The 20,573-nt window shown below is 35.9% G+C and overlaps 2 protein-coding genes across 10 annotated transcripts in view; one reads left to right on the forward strand and one right to left on the reverse strand.

The window, feature by feature from the left end:
- The window catches only part of Jbug (filamin-type immunoglobulin domains fbug), a 31,597-nt gene extending 21,998 nt beyond the window's left edge, over positions 1-9,599 (reverse strand). For 2 of the 5 annotated variants that reach the window (XM_072908805.1, XM_072908803.1), the window contains exons 1-10: positions 9,427-9,585; positions 6,486-6,865; positions 3,172-3,296; positions 2,578-2,708; positions 1,765-1,978; positions 1,563-1,680; positions 1,166-1,353; positions 801-956; positions 413-554; positions 128-333 (exon numbers count right to left, since the gene is read on the reverse strand). In XM_072908805.1, coding sequence (XP_072764906.1) covers positions 128-333; positions 413-554; positions 801-956; positions 1,166-1,353; positions 1,563-1,680; positions 1,765-1,978; positions 2,578-2,708; positions 3,172-3,296; positions 6,486-6,855 — 1,650 coding nt within the window. In that variant the 5' untranslated portion in view covers positions 6,856-6,865; positions 9,427-9,585. Of the gene's footprint in view, positions 1-127; positions 334-412; positions 555-800; positions 957-1,165; positions 1,354-1,562; positions 1,681-1,764; positions 1,979-2,577; positions 2,709-3,171; positions 3,297-5,073; positions 5,212-6,485; positions 6,866-9,403 lie in introns of those variants that run through there. The other 3 variants (XR_012048290.1, XM_072908804.1, XM_072908806.1) reach the window with 3 other exon arrangements.
- Positions 9,600-12,190: 2,591 nt separating this feature from the next.
- On the forward strand, positions 12,191-20,567 carry LOC140674896 (uncharacterized). Of its 5 annotated transcripts, none has more exons than XM_072908819.1 (15): positions 12,191-12,922; positions 13,690-13,827; positions 13,935-14,131; positions 14,296-14,437; positions 14,547-14,643; positions 14,779-14,973; positions 15,253-15,405; positions 15,502-15,781; positions 15,891-16,166; positions 16,252-16,462; positions 17,973-18,160; positions 18,262-18,554; positions 19,047-19,274; positions 19,883-20,065; positions 20,134-20,567. In XM_072908819.1, exons 2-15 carry the CDS (start codon positions 13,697-13,699, stop codon positions 20,290-20,292), a joined length of 2,733 nt encoding a protein of 910 aa, XP_072764920.1. In that variant the 5' UTR covers positions 12,191-12,922; positions 13,690-13,696; the 3' UTR covers positions 20,293-20,567. The 5 variants fall into 5 exon arrangements, with proteins under 5 accessions (XP_072764920.1, XP_072764918.1, XP_072764921.1 ...); XM_072908817.1 differs by having other exon boundaries at positions 12,191-12,757; XM_072908820.1 differs by having other exon boundaries at positions 12,191-12,396.
- The last annotated feature ends 6 nt before the right edge of the window (positions 20,568-20,573 follow it).

The raw sequence follows: 20,573 nt of genomic DNA on the forward strand, positions 1-20,573 counted from the left end.
TTAATCACGAATTGATTGTATCGATTGATAATGTTGCAATTAACAAAATGATTATAAATTTAGATGGTAAAAACACGCATTTATTTACAAATTATTAATGACAAATAAAGTATATTGTCTATTGTACCTTAATTCCATTAGGATCAAACACAAAACAAGTGAAGGGACCGCCTTGTATGTGATTTCCTTTATGCGTTATCGCAATGCTCCATTCTCCCGTTTCGTCGGGCTGGAAGGTCGCCGTATGAACCCCGTCTTTTTCTTTAACGGGACATGGCAGAGATCTGCCGGTCGGAGACCATGCGGTCACATCAATACCATCATGACTAGTTCCTAAACACAGAATTTCAACTTTCAATTTCAATTCTCAATTTGTCCGTCGAAAAAGAATTCTTTTACGTATATTACATACCGTAACTGTTGACTAGAACTTCAACGATAGATCCTATGGCGCAAGGATCCATGCCCGGGGATTTGATTTTCGTTAGAGGCGGTAGAACTCTAAAATAATAGGGACACCCGTTCACCAGCTCGCTATCATTGTACACCATTAACTGAAAAGCAAATAACGAATTTTAATAACACAAAAGATAATATGATATTTAATATCGTATGTTATATATTTTTTACTTTATTTATTTTATTTATAATTTTTTAAAAATTCAAAGATAGAAAAATTAGATTTCAATAATAGAATTCTTAAAAGTTTGCAGATTCAAAAAATTAAGTATCTTAAAATTAAAATTTTATTTTTAAGATAGATTCGAACATCTTCTAATTATGTTATCCTTTGAACGAACCTTGTGCATACCAACTTCCGTAGGTACGAAGGTGCCTTTGCCGTGAATTCCGTTCCAGGTAAGTCTACATTCCACGCGTCCGCTGGGACTGATTATTTCACCGCGCACCTCTCTCGCATTTACATCTTTGGTGAGCATCTCTAGTTTAAAGTGGGCCTGCAATCAGATCGTACCTCTTTACTAAAATAAATATGATCGAAAAAATCGAAAGCTGAAAAGTTTACGGCTGTTTCATCGAACGATCATGATTTTACGGATAAAACGGGATCGAGAAAGAACTGTGACGCGGAGGTGAAAATTCGTGAACGCGGCTTATAATTAGCCGTAACGCGAAGATGTAATTAACAAACAATGACTTGACCAACCGGCTGTTGCACTCGGGCGGATGTGCTATCGATGTGCACAGCGATCTGTTGGCTTGCTTGAGGGCGAGGCTTCACCCATTGAAAGTATGCCGCGTACGCCATCACACCTAAATGCTCCACGTTCTGGTCCGCCATATCTTTCGCTTTCAAGATTGGTTCCACACCAAGTTTCTTACCACCGTCGATACCTTACAAAGAATATATATTTAATATAATTTGATTGTTTTAAAGTCAGTCAAATTTTATTTAATTTTATATTTTATATATATATATATATATAATTTGTTTTATATTATTACACACGCACCAAACGATTTATTAGAATTGACATGTTATTTTTATTTAATATACATACATTAAAATGTATGTAGAAAACATACATTTATGGGTGTCTTACCCATTTGCAAATTATGTTCCCAGGCAGATGGGTTGGTGTCGAGTTTCTCATAGGATGGCGCCGGACCACCCAAATTTCTGACAATTCCGCAGAGAGCTCTACCATCGTTCCAGTCCGTCTGTGAAAGCGGAATAATTGAATATCACCGTGCGTTCTATTATACCGAAGTACTGTTAAGCCGAGACGCCTCAACTCCACCCACCGTGAAGTTCCGTATCGAGGTATGTGATAATTGCGAATTGACCCATCGTAGCGTTGCGTGGAACCCTGGTGAGCCTTCCTTCATAAAGTACGACAAGTAGGTCATCCCCGAAAGCTCGTCCAAGTACGGCGACGCCAGATATTCCGGCTCTAGCACCATGGGAATGTCGAACTCCCGTTTCGATATCTCCATGGCTTTGCGACAGTTGTAAACACTGCAAATTTATGTGAATTAATATAATGATATTTTAAGACAAAAATAGGAATGTAATACATAAAATTATGTTATAGTAATTATAATTTCCATTGCTCGACGTCAATTTTTTTAGATTACAGAAACAATACAATGTGTGTCGCATTGATATACGAGATATATATTCTAGAAAGAATTCATATATCATCTTCTTTCCATTACACATAATTTAAAATTTAAAATTTTGATGATTACCTTCACATAGAAACATATTCTATTTTTCTTATATCTCTTATCTTTTAAATTAAACGCTTTTTGTATGAGTTCTCACTTCACTATACAAATAATGTAATGTATCAATTATATAATTTACATCTTATTCTTATAGTTTTATTACACTTGTCACAGTTACTATTATTTAAACTATTTTTCATATATATTAATGTGCAAAATATTTATCATCATCTTATAATGTTTTAATTATTAATATAATATATAATACATATATTTAGATTGAAAAGCGACATTTTTGTGACATTTGACGCTTGGCTTTTTGATGTGCGATATTTATATTCTTCTGTTGCATTCAATAAAATTATTATTATTACATATTTGTCTTACCTATCATTTGGATCAAGTTGCCGCCAATGAGGGAACAGACCGGGGTTACAGTAATCCAAAAGCGCGCTCAGATACACACCCGAGTTCCAGTCGGTCGTGAAATTGTTCACTCTACATTCCGGCAAAGCAGCCTGAAATATAGAATCGCTTTTAAGAATTGTGGCGGCGCCGCCTTATAAATTAATTCTCCACAATTATTAGCGAGCGGTTGTATTATAAAATCGAACGAATCGAGATATCCAAAGGTCGGACGAAGGCATAAATTTTAACGTGCGCATACATATTATTATCTTGCGCACAACTAATATGCGAGGACATAACGTATGCGGTCGGCGTCTCTGAACTCTTTCGTAACGGAAACACTCGTGTTTACTCGCGTAATATTAATACACACATACACACACACACACACACACACACACACACATATATATATATATATATATATATATATATATATATGTATATATTTGTACGTGGACTCGCGCGTGTGCCAGATTGAGCATGAGTAAAGTAATAGTATCTCTGTATTTGGTTTATGACCGCGATGCCGCGGCCTCGACGGCGGCAATTATATCGCGCGTACATACTGACCTTGAGCCATGCGAGCATGAGTTTCCTCGGCGGGAACTTGGACTTGCCGATTTGATATCGCACGATGAGCGACCATATGAGGCCTAGTATCAGCTTCAGGTTGCCGTTCACGATGTCTACGTTACCTGAAAGTCGAGAAAAATAATGAAGTTATATGAATATAAACACACAACGTAATAGTGAACGGTAAAAACGTCGTAAGAAAAAGGAAATTGGTTTGATTTATCGTCGGTCTAAATTTTTTTTCGTTCTTTAAATCTAGAAATAACGGTCTGGCACGCACGGAGAAACGATTTAATTTGAGAAAGAAAGAGAGAAAAGGCCGGTATTTACGCACGGCATCGTTCCGCAGTCGTAATTGCAAGAGAAAGATTTACGATGACTTTGGAGAACAAGTTTGAGGACTTAATTCTTTATTGCTATGATTCTCGCATTGCGATTGATGTTGGATATCAGGAACGTGTACATAGAAAGTGGATGCGCTACCCATGAGAACTTACACTTCAACAAATCTTAGCTAATTCCATACTTGAAAAAGTCTTTAGATTTACAATTAGGAGCAGAAATATTTTATTCTGTAAATTTATGACTCTGTACAACTTTCGTTAATTCTATTTTTCTTTAAGTTCGTATTCTACAAATTTCCACAAATGGATTTTTTTTTTATTTTTAGGATTTTTTAAAAAGAGACATGAATTTTTCTCGATGTTTGATAAAGCGTAAGTACAATAATAAAGATAAAATTAAGATTTGTGTATCTTTTCGGCTTTTATACTCTTTGCTTTAAGGTGCGGGATAAGCCGTTCTCATCTCGGTCTCATGAGACGGTATCATTTGTACACCATCGTAGATTGTATCGCGCTTTAACAACTGTGCGTATGCAACAAAGACGATGATGACGACGATGACGACGAGGACGACGACGACGACGACGACGATGCGGTGGCGGTTTACAGCGGCCTCGTAGGCGCCAACGGTGCGACACAGGAAAGGCAACGACCTCGAAGTTCCGATTTGCAAGGTGTATGTGAGACGCAAAAAGGAAAGACCAGCGCGATCATTAAAATCTAGACGGTGCGCAATAAATCGCGACGCGTGAACGCGCAACGTTCCGGAACTTAATTTCTGTTTTATTCTTGAAATTTTTAAATTTCATATTTAATAAAAAGAACATTCTCATTCTTTAATTGTTCGTTGAAATTTTAAATCTGATAAACACCCGTCCATGGGCACGGTCATGGGAGATCTGCGGAACGGCGCGACGATGTGTCACGACGTTTCGCGACGTCATGCGCGAGATGGAAAATGTCAAGACAGAGATACACAAACCTTGCTCGATGATGACCCGCATGTTCGAAACGATTACGTCCCCGTCGTGACCGCGTGCTGACTCATAGACGGGATAAAGCTGGGGCGCGTGATTATATTAGACTACCGAGGAAAACGTATTATCTGCAACAACGTGCAGGTAATGGGCCAGATCGCCGTCGATACTTCCGAGCAGGAAAATTATCTTTTCAGCGCGCGCTTTCGCAGTCTATGATCTCTCGAAAAATCGAAGAATTTTACCATCCGAAAGCGGAATTATTCGTAGCAATTTTGATTATTTATCAAAGAAAGTCATCTCGATGTAACCGGTCTGACTAGAAAAATGTTAATTCAAGAAAATCGCGGAGAGAGGAGAATTTAAAGAATTCGAATTAAACCGTGGAAGAACATCTCACGGATTAGAATCAAGAGCATACGCTCGAATAATATATTCGATAATTTACATAACAAAGTATGTATTGCGTATGCGAAAAAATTAAAAGCGATCGCGTATAGATTGGTGAGGCAATGTAAACGTATTCGTATGTCTTTTATCGGCGAGGAAGACGCACGTTTCTAGCGATTGCTCATTACCTGAGGAATGCGTCGTAATTCTCTCATACTTTGATCGCGTATCATTATTAATAACGCGTCTCTCACGCGTACGCATTTTTCTTGCATCTCGACACGCCACCGCAGGAGAGAGTTAATGAACACGAGGAGCTTCTCCCACGTGACTCGGTTAGCGATCGACGACAAACTGAGAGAGCGAACATGTTGCGAAACACGGCAAGGAATCGACAAAAATAATATTATCCAAAAAGCGGAACAAATAAATACAAAAAGGACATTCGAGCAATGTAAATATTAATACTCACATTATTTAAGTATCATGCTTACATAATATAAAATATCAACACACACTGCGAGAGAAATATTATTCTTAAAAACATCACAAAGGAAAACGTTGAAAATATTCTATTGTAGTAAATATGAGTATTTGCATTCAAATTTGGCTTAGAGGATGAAAATAAATTTTCACTCTTAAATCTGAATTAATAAAACTAAATCATTTTTATCTTTTTTTTGCGAAAAAAAATCTTTAAACAAACAAACAAACTCTTTCGCTTCTTTTTTTAATATGCTGCTCTATGAAATATACAATAGATAGATTTAAAATAGTTTGTTTAAATTTCTTTTATAAATTTACATTTGTTACCGTACATACATATGTACATTATAATGTATGTACATATTAGGAAGTTAAAAAGTGATATAAAACGATGTAATCGATCACTATTATCCAGTGTTAATCAGTCGAGAATTATTTCCATTTTCATGAGACAAGAGAAGTGATGGAAGTTTAACTTAATTTTTACTTATTTCAATACGAATTATTACTTGTTACTTTATGAACTGGATACACATTTTAAACGCGTGACGACATAGTAATGATCGGCTGTCGTTCCAATTATGCTTCGTAATTGAACGTTGTTGCGCGTGCAATCCTTTGACGATCTCGCGCGACCGTGGATAGTCGGCCTTCATCTCGCGTTATAGCCTTGTAATTTAAACATCAATCTTTATAAAATATGACATTTTTCCTACGTCGGAAATCATATGCAAAACAGTCAATTTCTTCTGTCATATCTATTACGTCAAAAACATCGCGAATTTTATCACGACAAAATGTAATAATGTATCGGTGCACTTTAATAAATTTGAATAATTCAAATCAATTCGTTTAACAGTTTACAGAGTATAACAAACTCTTTTCCTTCTAATTATAATTAATATTTCAATGTATTGTAGTTATAAAGTATACTTTAAGAATTTATCGTGCTCAATTTTTAATTATTTGCTATTCACAATTTTATTTGAATTGCGATTTATTAAAAACACATTCTACTAAAAATTAGTGCTAAAATTATCTATTCTTGATTATCTATTTTTATTAATCTACGCTACAGCAATAATTCTATTTTTGACAAAGAGCGCTTACTTACCTATATTTACGAGCTTGACGCCATCGGCCTCGATAGCCTGTAACGCCGTGGACACGTTCTCCAGATGATGGTGTTGATTCGCCGGTCGTGGGTTCCATCGCGGCAGACGGCGTTTCGTGAGCACCTCCACCAGGGCGCAGAGACGCGTGCCGTCTCGAAAGTCCTCGGCGAGGTCCAACACGGGGCCGCCTCCCACGTCGCCGGCGTGCTTTAGATGCTCGTTCACCCAGTTCCGAAAGGTGTTGGCCTGAATCTCTACCCACAGGTCCTCGTGGCCCTTGATCGGCATCCCTTTCGCGGCCGTGCCCTCGGCTGAGCGGGCCACCAGGCCCACCAGCTGTTCCGGTCGCAGCTGTTCGGTCGACTGCATTCTCGTGTTCCTGTCAATAAAGTCACGTGATCAATACTTGTATACTTGTATTAATTATACTAATAAACATAACTAAATATAGCCGTCGATCGTATTAAATTCATATTGATAATTCCGTATGTTTCTTAATCTTGTATCGAAGACTAAATCAGATTGAAAAAGGAAGTTGTAAAGATATTTATATTACAGAGAGAGTTATTTATTATTTTATATGCATATTAAAAGATTGCATCCCTCGCTCAACTTTATCGACAAATCCTTCGAAGGATATGAAAGTTTTTAAATATTTAAGAATCTTGGCGATATTAGTTCTTGAAATAAAATTGATGGCAAGTTTACGGCTGCAAATGTTTACGAATAAGCCTAGCACTTTTATAATTACAATTGTAATTAAACATTTCGTTTTAAGCAAACGCAGAGATTATTGCACAAGCAACCGTGGAACACATACCGAATACGGAGTAAATTATGAGAAACATTTGATTGCTCGTGCGAAATGCTTAAGCGCATAAGCCGTCCTGACCTTTAAGGTCGTCCTATCACAAGAAACTCAATTTACTGCGATAAAAAATTGACGAGCGTGCATTGTGCATTCGCGATAGTAAGGAGAAGATCAAGGAATTCCGCGCGAGGTGAAAGTGATGCATACACCTGCGGCAAATATATTTCTAATCCAATGTTGCGGATAATCTATTTCCTCATCTATTCATCGCGTCGCATTTTTTGTTAATTACCACTTCGCATTAATTTGGCGGGGGCTTCGGGTTTGAACTTTAAATTAAACAGAGAAATGGCATAAAAAAGCGATGGAAATGGAATTTGTTAATTATGACAAAAAATGACACACATGTGATATTTAAAATAAGAAAATAGAAAATCTTTTACTAATATTTAATTTTAAATTATGTAAACATGATGGTCCATTTCTGGCGCTCAAACTTCCCAAAGCACGAAGATATTATCGAAATCCGTTAATTACACGACGATATGGTTCGCGAAGTATTTGAGAGCTCTCGTGTATCAAATAACAATAAAAAGTTTTTATATTAACGTTAAATTTAGATCGCAGCGGTCTACTTGCAGCCAGTGAAAAAAACTGCATCGCACAGAAATATATTATCGTGGAGCTGGATTTCATTTTTAAGGTCAATTCGCAGTTCTATTATTGTTGAAGCAGGACACTTAAATATTTAAAGAGTTATGAAAAAAATTATATCAAAAGTTTAAATCTGTAACAATAACTTCGCAATGCACAATCGCGAACATTTCCATCCGAGATGTGCATTGTGATTTTCTATTTATATTATTGCATTTTATAATACATGCACGAGAGAGCGATGAGCTATTTCAGTGATACACCGCAGCATGACATCATTGTTGTCTCAAAAGCTCGTCTGACCGGTGACGCTCTTGCGTAAGTGCGTAAAAATTTACGGTAGGACTCTTCCCGATTTCGCTGAGTAATTAAGGTCGCGAATAAGCTACTAAAAATATAAATATTTATATTTAATTTTTCGACATTTTAATGCATGCATTACGTAACAATTTGTAAAATAAATTGTAACGAAAAGAAATCTAAATAATTAAAATGTAATAAACAAAAATATTGTAAGAAAATTTAGATTATAAAAGGATTATATTAATCAAATATCACGCAGAGTAGACGCATCGCGATGCAAGAGCAAGAAAAATTTATTAGAACGCGTCACAGACGGACTCAAATAAGGATCGCGTTCTCGGGCACACACACGTGAACGACATCGCTAATCAAATTTACTTACTAAGATATAATGCGTGCATGACTTTCACTGCGCTCTCAAATTTTACTTACCACGCATTCACGCATGAATCTTTTTCACGTCATTCGAGAAAATGTTGTTGAAAAATTAGGTAACCGCCCTGATTTGCGCAATAATCGATTGTTATATACATTAGCTTGATAAGACATTTCGCACGTTGATTGCATGATCGATCGATCGAAATTAAAGGAACGGCGCGCTTAGGAATAACAGTAGAACTCCATTTATCAGAATCTTTATTGGAGAACGATATGCCGATGAATCAATTGATTATTAAAGCAATTAATTTTATTTATTAAAGAAAATTTTCAACATAAATCTTGTTCCGCGGATTTATGACTCTTGTCTCTCAAATGTCTTAAGTTTGAGCAAATCCTTGAATCGATAAATCGTTTATACATTCTCTAGATAAACTTTTTTATTTTATGAATCTTTATTATATCATCTTTGATCTGTGATAGCTTTTAAAGATTTTAGAGCATGCAATTATAGGTATCTTCACTCAACAATTATTATTCCGAGAAATACCACAACTAAACCTTATTATCATTTAAATAATACTTTTCCAAAAGCATTCTGATAAACAGAGTTCCACTGTTCACTAGCCGTTCCATTTGAGAAACGACGTAAAATTCCACGACAGTACGTTTATCCGGAGGATAAACTCACGGTCGAATACTTCGGAAATATACACAAACACACACTCATGCATTCACGTAACCGCGCACATGCAGAACGCAGGAACGTACGGTATGCGAACTGATATATTTACGTTGACTCTTCCTTGAACTGACGCCTTGCAGTTCCACCAGGTCGTTCAGCGAATTTCAGCGAGCAGATCGTTGACGACGTTGGCGAACGCCGACGACGGTGGGCTATCGTTATGCGACAAACGCCATTTTTGGATGTACCGTCGCGGCGCCGTTCGTTGATAAGTGTTCGACGTGCGTGAGCTCACTGACTCGACATGGAGACCCCTACCTCTTTCTTCTCTCGTTCTCCAATTCTCCAGCAGTTCTCCGATACCATCGCCCGTTGCGGGACCGTGGGGTACGCACGGTTGTGGCATCAGGACCGTAGCGGTAAACAGCATGACCTGCTGGCTACTAAATGCTGAAAAGGAAAAATAAAAATTAATAATTTTTGCATCAATTTAACTCTTTCTCATTTCATAAATTTTGATTAAAAGAAACTTTAATTAAAATTTACCGAGGTTCAATATTAATTGAAAATTACACAATTGAAAGAAAAAAGTTTGAAGATTGTAAAAAAAGCGACAGAAAAGGCATCTCGAATTAATAGACACCAATCTAAATAATTAAATTAAATTTAATTTAATTTAGTTGAACTCCTTAATGTATTTGCTGCGAAAATATGTACATGTACATATTTTTTTTTGCTATCTTTATATAAATCTGAATTCAGCAAGTATCGCATAATACTTTCCTGAATTCTAGGCGGCGGAAGCGCACAAATCATTCCGCGAGGTGGTGGCACCTGTCAGAATCACAAGCATCGTGTTGCATATGAACAGGCGAGCTTCTCTACACCAGGTGAACGACGGTATTAATGAACGTTTACCTTGCGCATTTCATGCCCTACTCGGCGCGTTGTTTGTGACGTCAGTGTAACTCTAATCGGAGAAGAGTTTCTTTAGCACATAATAAAAGGATAATATATATAAAATCGTAGATTATAACAATCTATCTAGTTATTAATATCCATTTTTTCTTAATTAAGATTAATGCTATATATATAATATGTAACAATAATGTTGCAATCGAACAAGTAATAACATTAAACACATTAATTGTAATAATTTCTAATTGACTAAATGCGCTTCTCCTCACACTCTTTTTCGGTTTAAAAGATAAATAAAAACTGCAACAATGAAATATATAATGACTTTAAAATCTATCACTACAGAATACTGTTAATACGACAAATTTAATTATCATTAGATATTTAGGCAAATCAAGAACTGTAGATTACATAATAGCATGATGCAATTGATTGCAGCATTTTTGCATATTCACGCGACGACGTAACGAAGGAGATTTCAATTCCAATTATGCGAATTAAGCGAGATCTCTCTCGATCGAGCGTTTATATCTCCGAGCGAGCGTGCGAGCGTGCAAGCGCGCCGATCCAAAAGCTTAGCCCACTCTCGACATATCTCGAAACGCTCTAATTTATTCGCTATTGTGGCAATAATAACGACGGAGCACAATGACACTATAACTATTACAAGATTAACGATTAAAAGAGACGATATCACATTGTGATATGGCAACTAATATAATGCAGCATTAACTTTAAAATATAGATGCTACATTATAATATATTTTTATTTAATATCGTAGTTATTTAATTTTACTATGATTGATATCTATACGTCATTAAAAAATCGGCAGAGTATCGAAAATAAAATGCATACAAATGTGTAATGTATATAAATAGTTATGCGTAAACGTTGAATAAATCTAGTACAAGGTTGCTAATGGCGAGCTGCCAATAATTTGCCACTTCTAGCTTAGTATCAAATTACCAGCTTTTCTCGCCAAGTCAGATGTGTCTTTGAAAATTGATTATAGTGTTAAAAAAAAAGTGATTGTTTATATCTCAAAATGCAAGCATACTATACTTCTAAATTTAAAAATAATAATCTGTATTTATCTTTCATTTTTATCACCTCGTGTCTATCAAGTTCTACGACCTACTATCGGCAGAGTAGTACTCCTCTACATCGATATTTTGTCAGTCTAGAAAAGCTTTTAAAGAGACGAGGCGGGATATCCTATTCTTTGATAATTTTGATTTTAATCTTGACATAGATAAAGTTGTACATCGATATGTCCTTGTATTTGGACAACAAATCTTAATAATTTCACTCGCGCGTGCTCAGCATTTAAATACACAAAAATATGTGTTTTATAGAAACATTTATGTAGAAAAGTTAATGCATCGCAGTCTCTTCAAAAGATGATTGAAAATACGCTACATAATTTAGAATTATAGTTTCTTGAGAAATACATCAAGTATTTAATTCAGAATGCTAGAATATTAGATTAAGTCTTTGACCAAGACATATACAGATCAATCATGTAACAATTTTATATTCAATGTAAATCTTTTTTTATAAAAAAACTTGAAAAATAAATTAGGAATTTTATACATTTATAAGAGATTATTAAAGAATAAAGATATAATTAAAATTTCATAAAAAACATTCTTACACTTTATCGGAACTTTTAATTGCAAACGTATGACGTAGCGTTTTGTCCAACAATCTGGCCGGGGTGACTTGGTCAATTTTTGACTTACTACACCATGCAGAGTAGCTATATAGAGTTTGGCAGGGCGCCGGCGCCGATTTCTATAAATAGCGGGTGCGACGCCATCCGTCGCTTGCAACGGACAAAATAGCGACAAAGACGGTGCTAGTGAGGGGTGATTGCGAGGGGGTGAGCGGCGTGCGGCAGTGGTTACAGACAGCGAACAGCGCGGCGGTAGTAGTAACGGATAGTAGCCACGGCGGCGAATAGTAGTAACGGATAGGCTACTCGTCAACTCCGATCCGGCCGCGACGACGATCAATCGAGCCGGCAAAGGGGTGACGCGAGAGACAGGGTTCCGAGGGGCCTACACATTTAAAAAAAAAAAAAAAAAAAAAAAAAATTTGCGTAAGCTGACGCAAACGCGAGTGACGTGAAGGAGTGAAATCAACGACGAGCGAACCGCGGTAAATGTTCAAGCATCAGCTTTTAAAGAAGAGTTTTACAATTGCGTTTCGAAATTCATTCGAAAAGTCATGATGTCACAGAAGGATATGATTGTTTTTGAGATTTGTAACAAGAACTAAGGATCTTGATATTTAAGAGGTATTTAAATTGGAGTATCGGGTTGAGAGACAGCCAGTTAAAAGTGCGAGAATTCATTCGTATCTCGACTATGTGCCGGTGTCTCGCGAAGAGCAGAACACTAAGATCGTCGTCGCCGTCGTCAGTGATCCAGCACGGCGTCGTCGTGACGGCGGAACGCAAGACGTGACTCCGTTTATGCAGCTGGTCTGTCAATAGATTCGGCCGCAGAGGACAAGAGAGGTGATTATGTAAACGGATCGTGCTGGAAATACGGAAAGCGATCGTCCCGCGTGGTCCCATTGACGGTCGCTGAATTTCCTTCCTGATGAAAGAGAGATACTAATTATATTCGTGCCTCGTGCGACGAGGTTACTAACCAGTCAACCCTCGGACCTGCGCTTGCGTGTGCGTTTCTGCAAAGTGGGAATACGAATAGTGTGACTTGAGAGATATAATTACAAAGATCTTTATAAAATAAAGACTCCAGAATGATTAATCTGTTGAATGTTCATAAAACTGACATAATTTAATATTAAAAAAGATTTAAATATTCAAAATTCAAGACTCTGTAATTTAGAATCTAAACATCTAGAATAGTAGATTGTGTAATCAGTACTAAAATCAGCACATCTAATTTTTTTAATTTAAAATCTAAAATAAAAAATATTAAACATTAAAAAAAATTCCAAATTTTAAAAATCTAAATATTTTTTTTCAGAGGCTTTGAAAGATTAATAACATATTAACTCAAATTAAAAATTTCAATTTTTCCAATCATAAAAATTGTAATGTAAACCACATAATCAATAGATGATTGATACAAGAATCGAATAACTAAATTTTGATTACGCATTATGTATGCAAATGTATCGAAATAAGATTATGGAATGAGAAATTTATAGGTAGAATATAAATAAATAAATAATTAGCTTTCTAAGTTATTTTATGATCGCGCTACTTTTATAAATTCATCACGCATAACTTTGACATATCACGCCAACTATAAATTTAAATCGATTAGCGCGCTTTCAAAGTATAGATTCGCTCGAGTTGATGCATCAAAAGTTACAATGTTAACTTCTTCGAAAAGTCTATCCGAGAGTAACATTGACGAGGAAAATTGCTAATAAATAAGTTTGCACATTTTGCATATTTTTGTTTGTGTTTCGTAGATCTACAATGGCTCTAGTAATGTTACCGTGTGATTTGCCTTGGTGGCCAGCTGTGGTAAAGCAACTGGACAAGGCTGCCCTGGCGAAAAATTCCGAGGACCTAATAGACGTGATGCAACGATTGCATGACATGTGCAAGTATGAGTCGCGTTTATTTTCAATCTTTTTTGTTCGTATATAAATTTGTTTGTATATATAGTATATTAAATAAATATTTTGCAATTATTATATATTTGTATTTTCAGTATAAGCCTAGATCCCGAGGAGGACATGCAGGACGCCGATTTATTCTCTATGTTGGGAACTTTCCTAAATAAAGACCTCGATTCTGTGGAAAGGGAGCAGGTGTTCACGAAGACAATACCGCGAATGGTAGAAAGAGCAAAGGATTTAAAATTCACTAAACCTCCGCAAGGTTTACATTTTAGTCTGCAGCAGCAAGGTATCGTTATCGCGACGTTCTCCCAGATATCTTGAAAATCGATAATCGCAATCGTGTAAAATATATATTTTTCAATATTTTCTTTCAAACTATTTAAAATAAAAATAGCGCGTTTATGTGAAAGAAGAGATAAGTTTCAAATAAGGGTTACTTATCTTACATAGGTGATAGCGTCGAATACAGTTATGCCTTCGTCTCCTCTCTAATCGCAAACGCGTTCTTCTCGACGTATCCGAAGAGAACTACGAAGACGCATCCTACGTTATGTGATTTTAATTTTACGAACTTCTTCAGGCATCTTTACAAGTGAGTTATTTCTGAGTGGATTATTCAATTCTTGAAAAAATTTATTGCTTTTATCTGAAAAAAAATAAAAAAAGAATCATAATTTCTCAAATACTTTATCATTTTTCAGAAACGCACAAAAAGCCAAACTTAAAAGTATCTTTCATTATTACAACTATCTCGAGACGGAACATGCACTTGATGGTCGTCTAATAATTTCAAGACAGGTACAATAATTAAACTGAAATTTCTTCGAATTTTTATCTAGCATTCACTTTTTCAGATTTTAGATTCTTTGTTAATTTTTTTTTTGTTAAAAATAGTTTACAAAATACAAAATGCGCTTTTAATACAATTTTTAGGTGATGGCATCTAAGCAATGGCTGACCATCGAAGATTGGTTGGAAAGTAATGTACCTTTATGTCCGCTGACGATACGTCACGAGGGTCGGTTGGAGAGAGTCGAGACGGAATCCAAAGTTTTGCAAGTTTGCTTCGTGAACGCTAAGATTGGCGGCGGTGTGCTCGATGGCGATATCACGCAGGAGACTGTACATGTAAATTAATGAAGACAAATTGTTATTTAAATACATTACGCATGTGTCAATGCAGTAAATTGCGCGGTTCACATAATCGCATCAAAAATTTAATTTTCTCAGAAACGACCATTTTTTTTATCTAAAAAATTAATTAAAATAAATAAATTAATTATAATTTAATGAGAGATTTAATAAGATATTAATAAAATATCTTTTCATACAATTTTTAAAAAATTGAGAAATGCAATTAATGAATAATGGGATTATTATCTTAATTTTCGGATATTCTTTTTTTAGGTAGCGACGCATCCGGAAATGCTTGCCGCAATATTATCTGTCGAGGCCTTAGAAGACAACGAAGTATTGATAATCGAGGGTGTCAGGCACATGTCGAGGATAAATGATCCGCGACATAAGGCGATATTCGAGAGTATCTCGAAGCCGAACGTGGTGAGTGAAATGCGAGCTTCTATTGATCCGCGCAGTTTGATTAACGTTATTCGCGAAAATGGAAAGATGAACAATCGTACAGTTTTCCGAGCGCAGGTAACGGTCTGCTGCATAGACCCTGAGGACTATTCGCGACTGCCGTTGACACAATTCGAGGAAGACAACATTCTACGGGAGATGAACAAGTCTCTGCTGGGATTTCGTCAAAGACACGTGCCTAGTAGCCCTACGGATCCGATCAAGACGGATCATCCGGACGCAGAAGTCGGCCTAAACTCGCGCAGATTGTCACCGATCGGCGAGAGCTTCAGCAGCACTCCACCGGAAGCGGAGGGCGAGGACAAAGTCTTTGCGGCAAGCAGTAATTCCAAGATAGGTAGGAGACGTGGTGAAGAAAGGCGATCCATGTAATTCATATAATTTCAAATGATGCATATATATTCCTTTGGCGTCTAATAATTTTCATTTTTTCCTCCTATGGACAGACAAGCAGCCTTCGCTTGACGAGTATCACAAATTAGAGAGCACGACGGAAGTGCGTAGCAGGCCTAACGGTAAATCGATGAGACCACCGAGTCCTCACAAAGTGTGCAAAGACGCGAGCTGCACGAACCGAAGAAACAGATTTATCGTCCTAGGTTCGAGCGGGGAGGTTCTACCGGTGACACGACAGCTCGGTCAGATGTCAGTCTACAGCAGCTGCAACAGTCAGAGCACAGACAGTTTTCATAGCGCCAAAGAAACCATCGACGAGGAACCTGGTATATGCAGACATTACATTTTAAATAAATCTAAAACGAGAAGCAGTTTTTCTGTCGATTTCTATATCGAGTAAACAACTTTTAGAGGAGGAGAAACAAAAGCTGAATAAACGATATAGCGCGCAATTAGACACGCCCGAGAGAAGAGGAACTTTTGCGCAACGATTGAAAGACGCTCTGAAACGGGAGAGTACGGCGACGGGCGGAACGACTTCCTCGAACACCTCCTCCGGCGAGAGCAGTTACGCCGTTGGTATAAGTGTTAGTGGTAGCCATGTTGGTGATCAAGACATCAAGTGAGTTGAAATTCACGCAAACAAATACACAGCGCTACCAGATATTATTTACACATATATGCGAAAAATAATAAATAACACACATAGGACCTGAGTGGTTTAATGATAAGAACACTCGCCCGGTAAGTGAAAGATCCTGGGTTCAATTCCCGGGTCCAGTACTCAGTTTTAATATTCTTTCTTTATGTATATATATACAGTTTTAAGTTTCATGTGTAATCTCATATTAACATAAATAACATAATTTTATCTAATCTAATATCATATATCATTATCTAATATCATATAATTTAAATCATCTAAGGACGAACAGTCTAGTCGAAATTTTACAGCAGTCTTTGCATATTGAAATAATTATACTGTTCAAGTGATTTGGCATACTGAGTAACATAAACATTAGCACATATACAATAGTTATAATTTAAAATTCAAATTTATAAAAACATAATTTCTAAAAATTTAAATTTGTATTGTATAGAAAATATGATGCATATAATTTATATAGAAAATAAATTATATGCATCACCATAGAGAGAGAGAAAAAGAGAAAAAAACATATAAAATTGACCTCTCATTCTAATTCTGCTGTATATATATATGTATATATATATGTATATATATATTATATATTGATAACATGTATATGACGGGTGTGAAATTCAATAAAATCAAGAAATATGTATACATATCTTATTTATAAGAATAAATATATTTAATATATTTAATAATTTATGTAACAGTTATTAAAGTTCGAAAGTTATTATTTCTCCTATTTCTTACTGAGCCTTTAAAATTCTTGAGTGAAGAAATATGACATAACAAAATTTTCTAACTTTATAACTGTACTAAATGTAAGTGAGCGAAAGAATATTAATTGCATGAAGCCTGGATAGCTTAATGGTAAGAGCAGTCGCCCGGAAAAGCAAAAGGTCTTTATTTTTTATCTATAATAGATAACAAAAAATGTAATTTTATAATAACGTATTATATTTTTTGTTATAACAAAAATAAGTATAAATATATATATATATAAATATATAATAAATAAATAAAGTTAGAAAATTATTAGTTGCTATTGTCATATATTTCTTGACTGAAGCATTTTAAAGCTTCAGTAAGGAATAGGAGAAATAATACCTTTCGAACTTTAATAACTGTTACATAGGTTATTAAATATATTAAATATATTATTCTTATAAGTAAGATATGTATTAAACTTTGATAACTATTACATAGATTATTAAGTATATATATATATATATATATATATATATATATATATATATATATGGAAGTATGTATAGAAAATAATTGCGCCACAATAGATAACAAATCAAAATATTCTTTGCTTTTAAATTTTGTGAAATCAAAAAATTAATAAACTGAATACATTGAATTGTCTGCCTACAATCAGGCATAAAAAGTGATTGTAAATATCTTCTCGTTACGTTTTATCTATTTTAGTTATAAAATGTTCGTAGCTATATTGATGAAGGATGCAATGTTGCAGGGTCAGAAGAGGAGGTTCGAGAGGTTTCGTCTTACGAGACGAGACGGTAGACGAAGAGTTCTTAAAAGAATCTCTAGAGGCTGAGCAAAAATGGCTAGGCCGATTTCGGCAAAGTCAAGGACCCATGTTTCAAAGAAAGGATACAAGCGCAAGTAGCAAGTATAGTTTCAGCACGGAATACAATTCTGGCAAGTACTCAAAAGACATTACTTGTAGACGAACGATGTTTGTTTTTGGCAATAGTAAATAAATAATAAACTAAAAACAAAGTTTAAACTTACTTGCGCAGATTTCTGTTCCGAACTGGAGGAAGTTTATGAGCAATTGTCAAAGTGGCTAGAGGATCCGATAGTAGCGGATGAGAGCAGGGAACTGGATGCAAGGGATCGGGCAGTCGTGCGATTCGCCGGTTCGCTTCTGAAACGCGCTCTGAGCGAGTCGTTTGCCGGGGTGCCGCTTCAGGAAGGCGAACCGCAGCCGTTTATCGATGCAAATGACGTGAATCAACAACACAAGCTAGCCTTAGCTGTGAGGAGTCTCAGCTTAGAGCTTGCCCGACAAAAAAACCGACGACAACAATCAGTAAGGAACAGCAAACGTGTTAGGTTTCCCTACAAAAAGATTAGACATGAGACAAGGACAATTCATCATATTTTGTAGAAATAATTACAAATGCGTTTACAACTTTTTTTGATCTCTGAAACAAAATTACTTAAAAAAAAAATTTATTTATTGCTTCGTATTTCGTTATAATAGAACCACAAATTAAAACTTTATTTCTTTTTTGCTTTCCTAAATGCTTTCTTTTGAAAACAGAACTAATAAACTTAATAAATATTTAATTATCTTTTAATTAAGACTTTTAAAAAAATACATTTATTGGAATATAAAAACACACACAAATATCTTAAAATATAAACATATAAATATCTTCAAAATCGCATATAATATGAATATAAGATGGAATGAGAGACAGTCTAAATCGGTTTAATTAAGAAAAATTAATCAATCTATAAGATTGATTAATGTCGGAAAGTTTCGAGTTTAGCCTGAATAACTTGAAATGCTGTATAGGTGATTGAATCCGAAGATGTAGATTGCTATGAAGACGCCTCGAGCGAAATGGTAACAGAGACGAAAGACGCTCAACGTAGGAAACTTTGGGCCGTTACGTTCACGTCGGAAGTGTTCCAATCGTTGGTTGATGATCAGACGACCGTATCTACACCACCTATGTCCGAGTCGAGCCAAATGGCAAACGAGCATGAAACGCGCGAAGCGAGTATGCTCGGTATCTCGGAGGTGATTCAGAGATGTGACTTGACTGCATCACGAGTATTATATAATCGCAATGCATGAGGCAGTGCAACTGCATTACCTATTTAAAAGCGCTTGTGGAAAGAGCACTTTCCGTGGCTTGAGAACTCTCTTCGACAAAACTCGTCGAGATAAGACTGTCCGAAAGATTTCGCGTTTGCGTCTTCTCTTGGTGCATGACAGACGGTTAAGATCAACTGCTCATTTGACACATTTAAACCTTTATAACTAATTCATTTATCTGTCTCTCAGTCTATCCGATTTTTACAGTTCTTTACTCATATTTCCTGCTTCTTGTTCTTTATTCAATATATTAATTAACGAGTAAAAGTGCCGTTCATACATATTCACTTCTTTATCTGTCATAATATAATAAAAAGCAATATAATTTCTCATATGTTAAACTAAAAACGACAATAACACTTTGTATTTAACTTTGTATGTTACTCGTATTTTTAGCAGCTTTAATGTCATTAATGTTCAGTATAACATTTCAAGCAGCAAGAATTTAAAATCTTTACTAATTGTGTCAGGAATTGATTAAAATGTAGCAAGACAAAATAATTTAACAGGGTATGTTAATGTATGCATAGTTACCACGGGAGAACAGTCCTCAAGGAGGGGATTTATTGCCTATAGCTACAGGAAACTGGGGATGCGGGAGTAGATTGAAGGGCGATCCACAATTAAAACTCGTAATTCAATGGCTGGCTTCTTCGCTAGCAGGAGCACCAAGACTAATCTATTATACTTCTGGCAATCCCAGTCTATCTAAGGTAAAAAAGCGATTATAATAACATTACTTTGTTATCGCGTTAAATTTTCATTATTAAACATTTTTCAGTTAGATACCGTAAGCAGGGTTCTGATGGACAGACGTTGGTCGGTGGGCGATCTAGCCGCCGCCACGCTGAAGTACGCTGGGCAAATAATCGAAGAACAGGCAGAAGGAAGGAACAGTCTCTTTGAGGAAATTATCGGTATGGACAAACCGAGTCCTTAGCCCGATTCAATGCTGTCCGTTCTGGTGGATGTGCTGGCTACCATGATCGAGGACAGCTTGAGAGTCTAATATATAAACATGCTCTTCCGCAAGAGGAATATACATAGGAATATATAAAAGAAAATAAAAATAATAAACGGGTACTTAATTGTAGAATTAAACGCGCAAAATCGAGAACTAATTGTAATTCGTATAAGCGTAGTGTTAGTAGATGAAACGTATTATACGAGTTTTATTTCAGTGAAAGAGAGAGAGAGAGAGGGGGGGAAGGGGGAGAGAGG

This window comes from Anoplolepis gracilipes, chromosome 16, assembly GCF_047496725.1.
Source record: "Anoplolepis gracilipes chromosome 16, ASM4749672v1, whole genome shotgun sequence".
Lineage (NCBI taxonomy): Eukaryota > Metazoa > Arthropoda > Insecta > Hymenoptera > Formicidae > Anoplolepis > Anoplolepis gracilipes.

Coding starts and splice junctions, on each gene's coding strand:
- LOC140674896 (XM_072908819.1), top strand. CDS start 13,697: ATGGCTCTAGTAATGTTACCGTGTGATTTGCCTTGGTGGCCAGCTGTG. Junction 14,438..14,546: donor TTCTTCAGGCATCTTTACAA/GTGAGTTATTTC, acceptor ATCATTTTTCAG/AAACGCACAAAAAGCCAAAC. Junction 14,974..15,252: donor TCACGCAGGAGACTGTACAT/GTAAATTAATGA, acceptor TTCTTTTTTTAG/GTAGCGACGCATCCGGAAAT.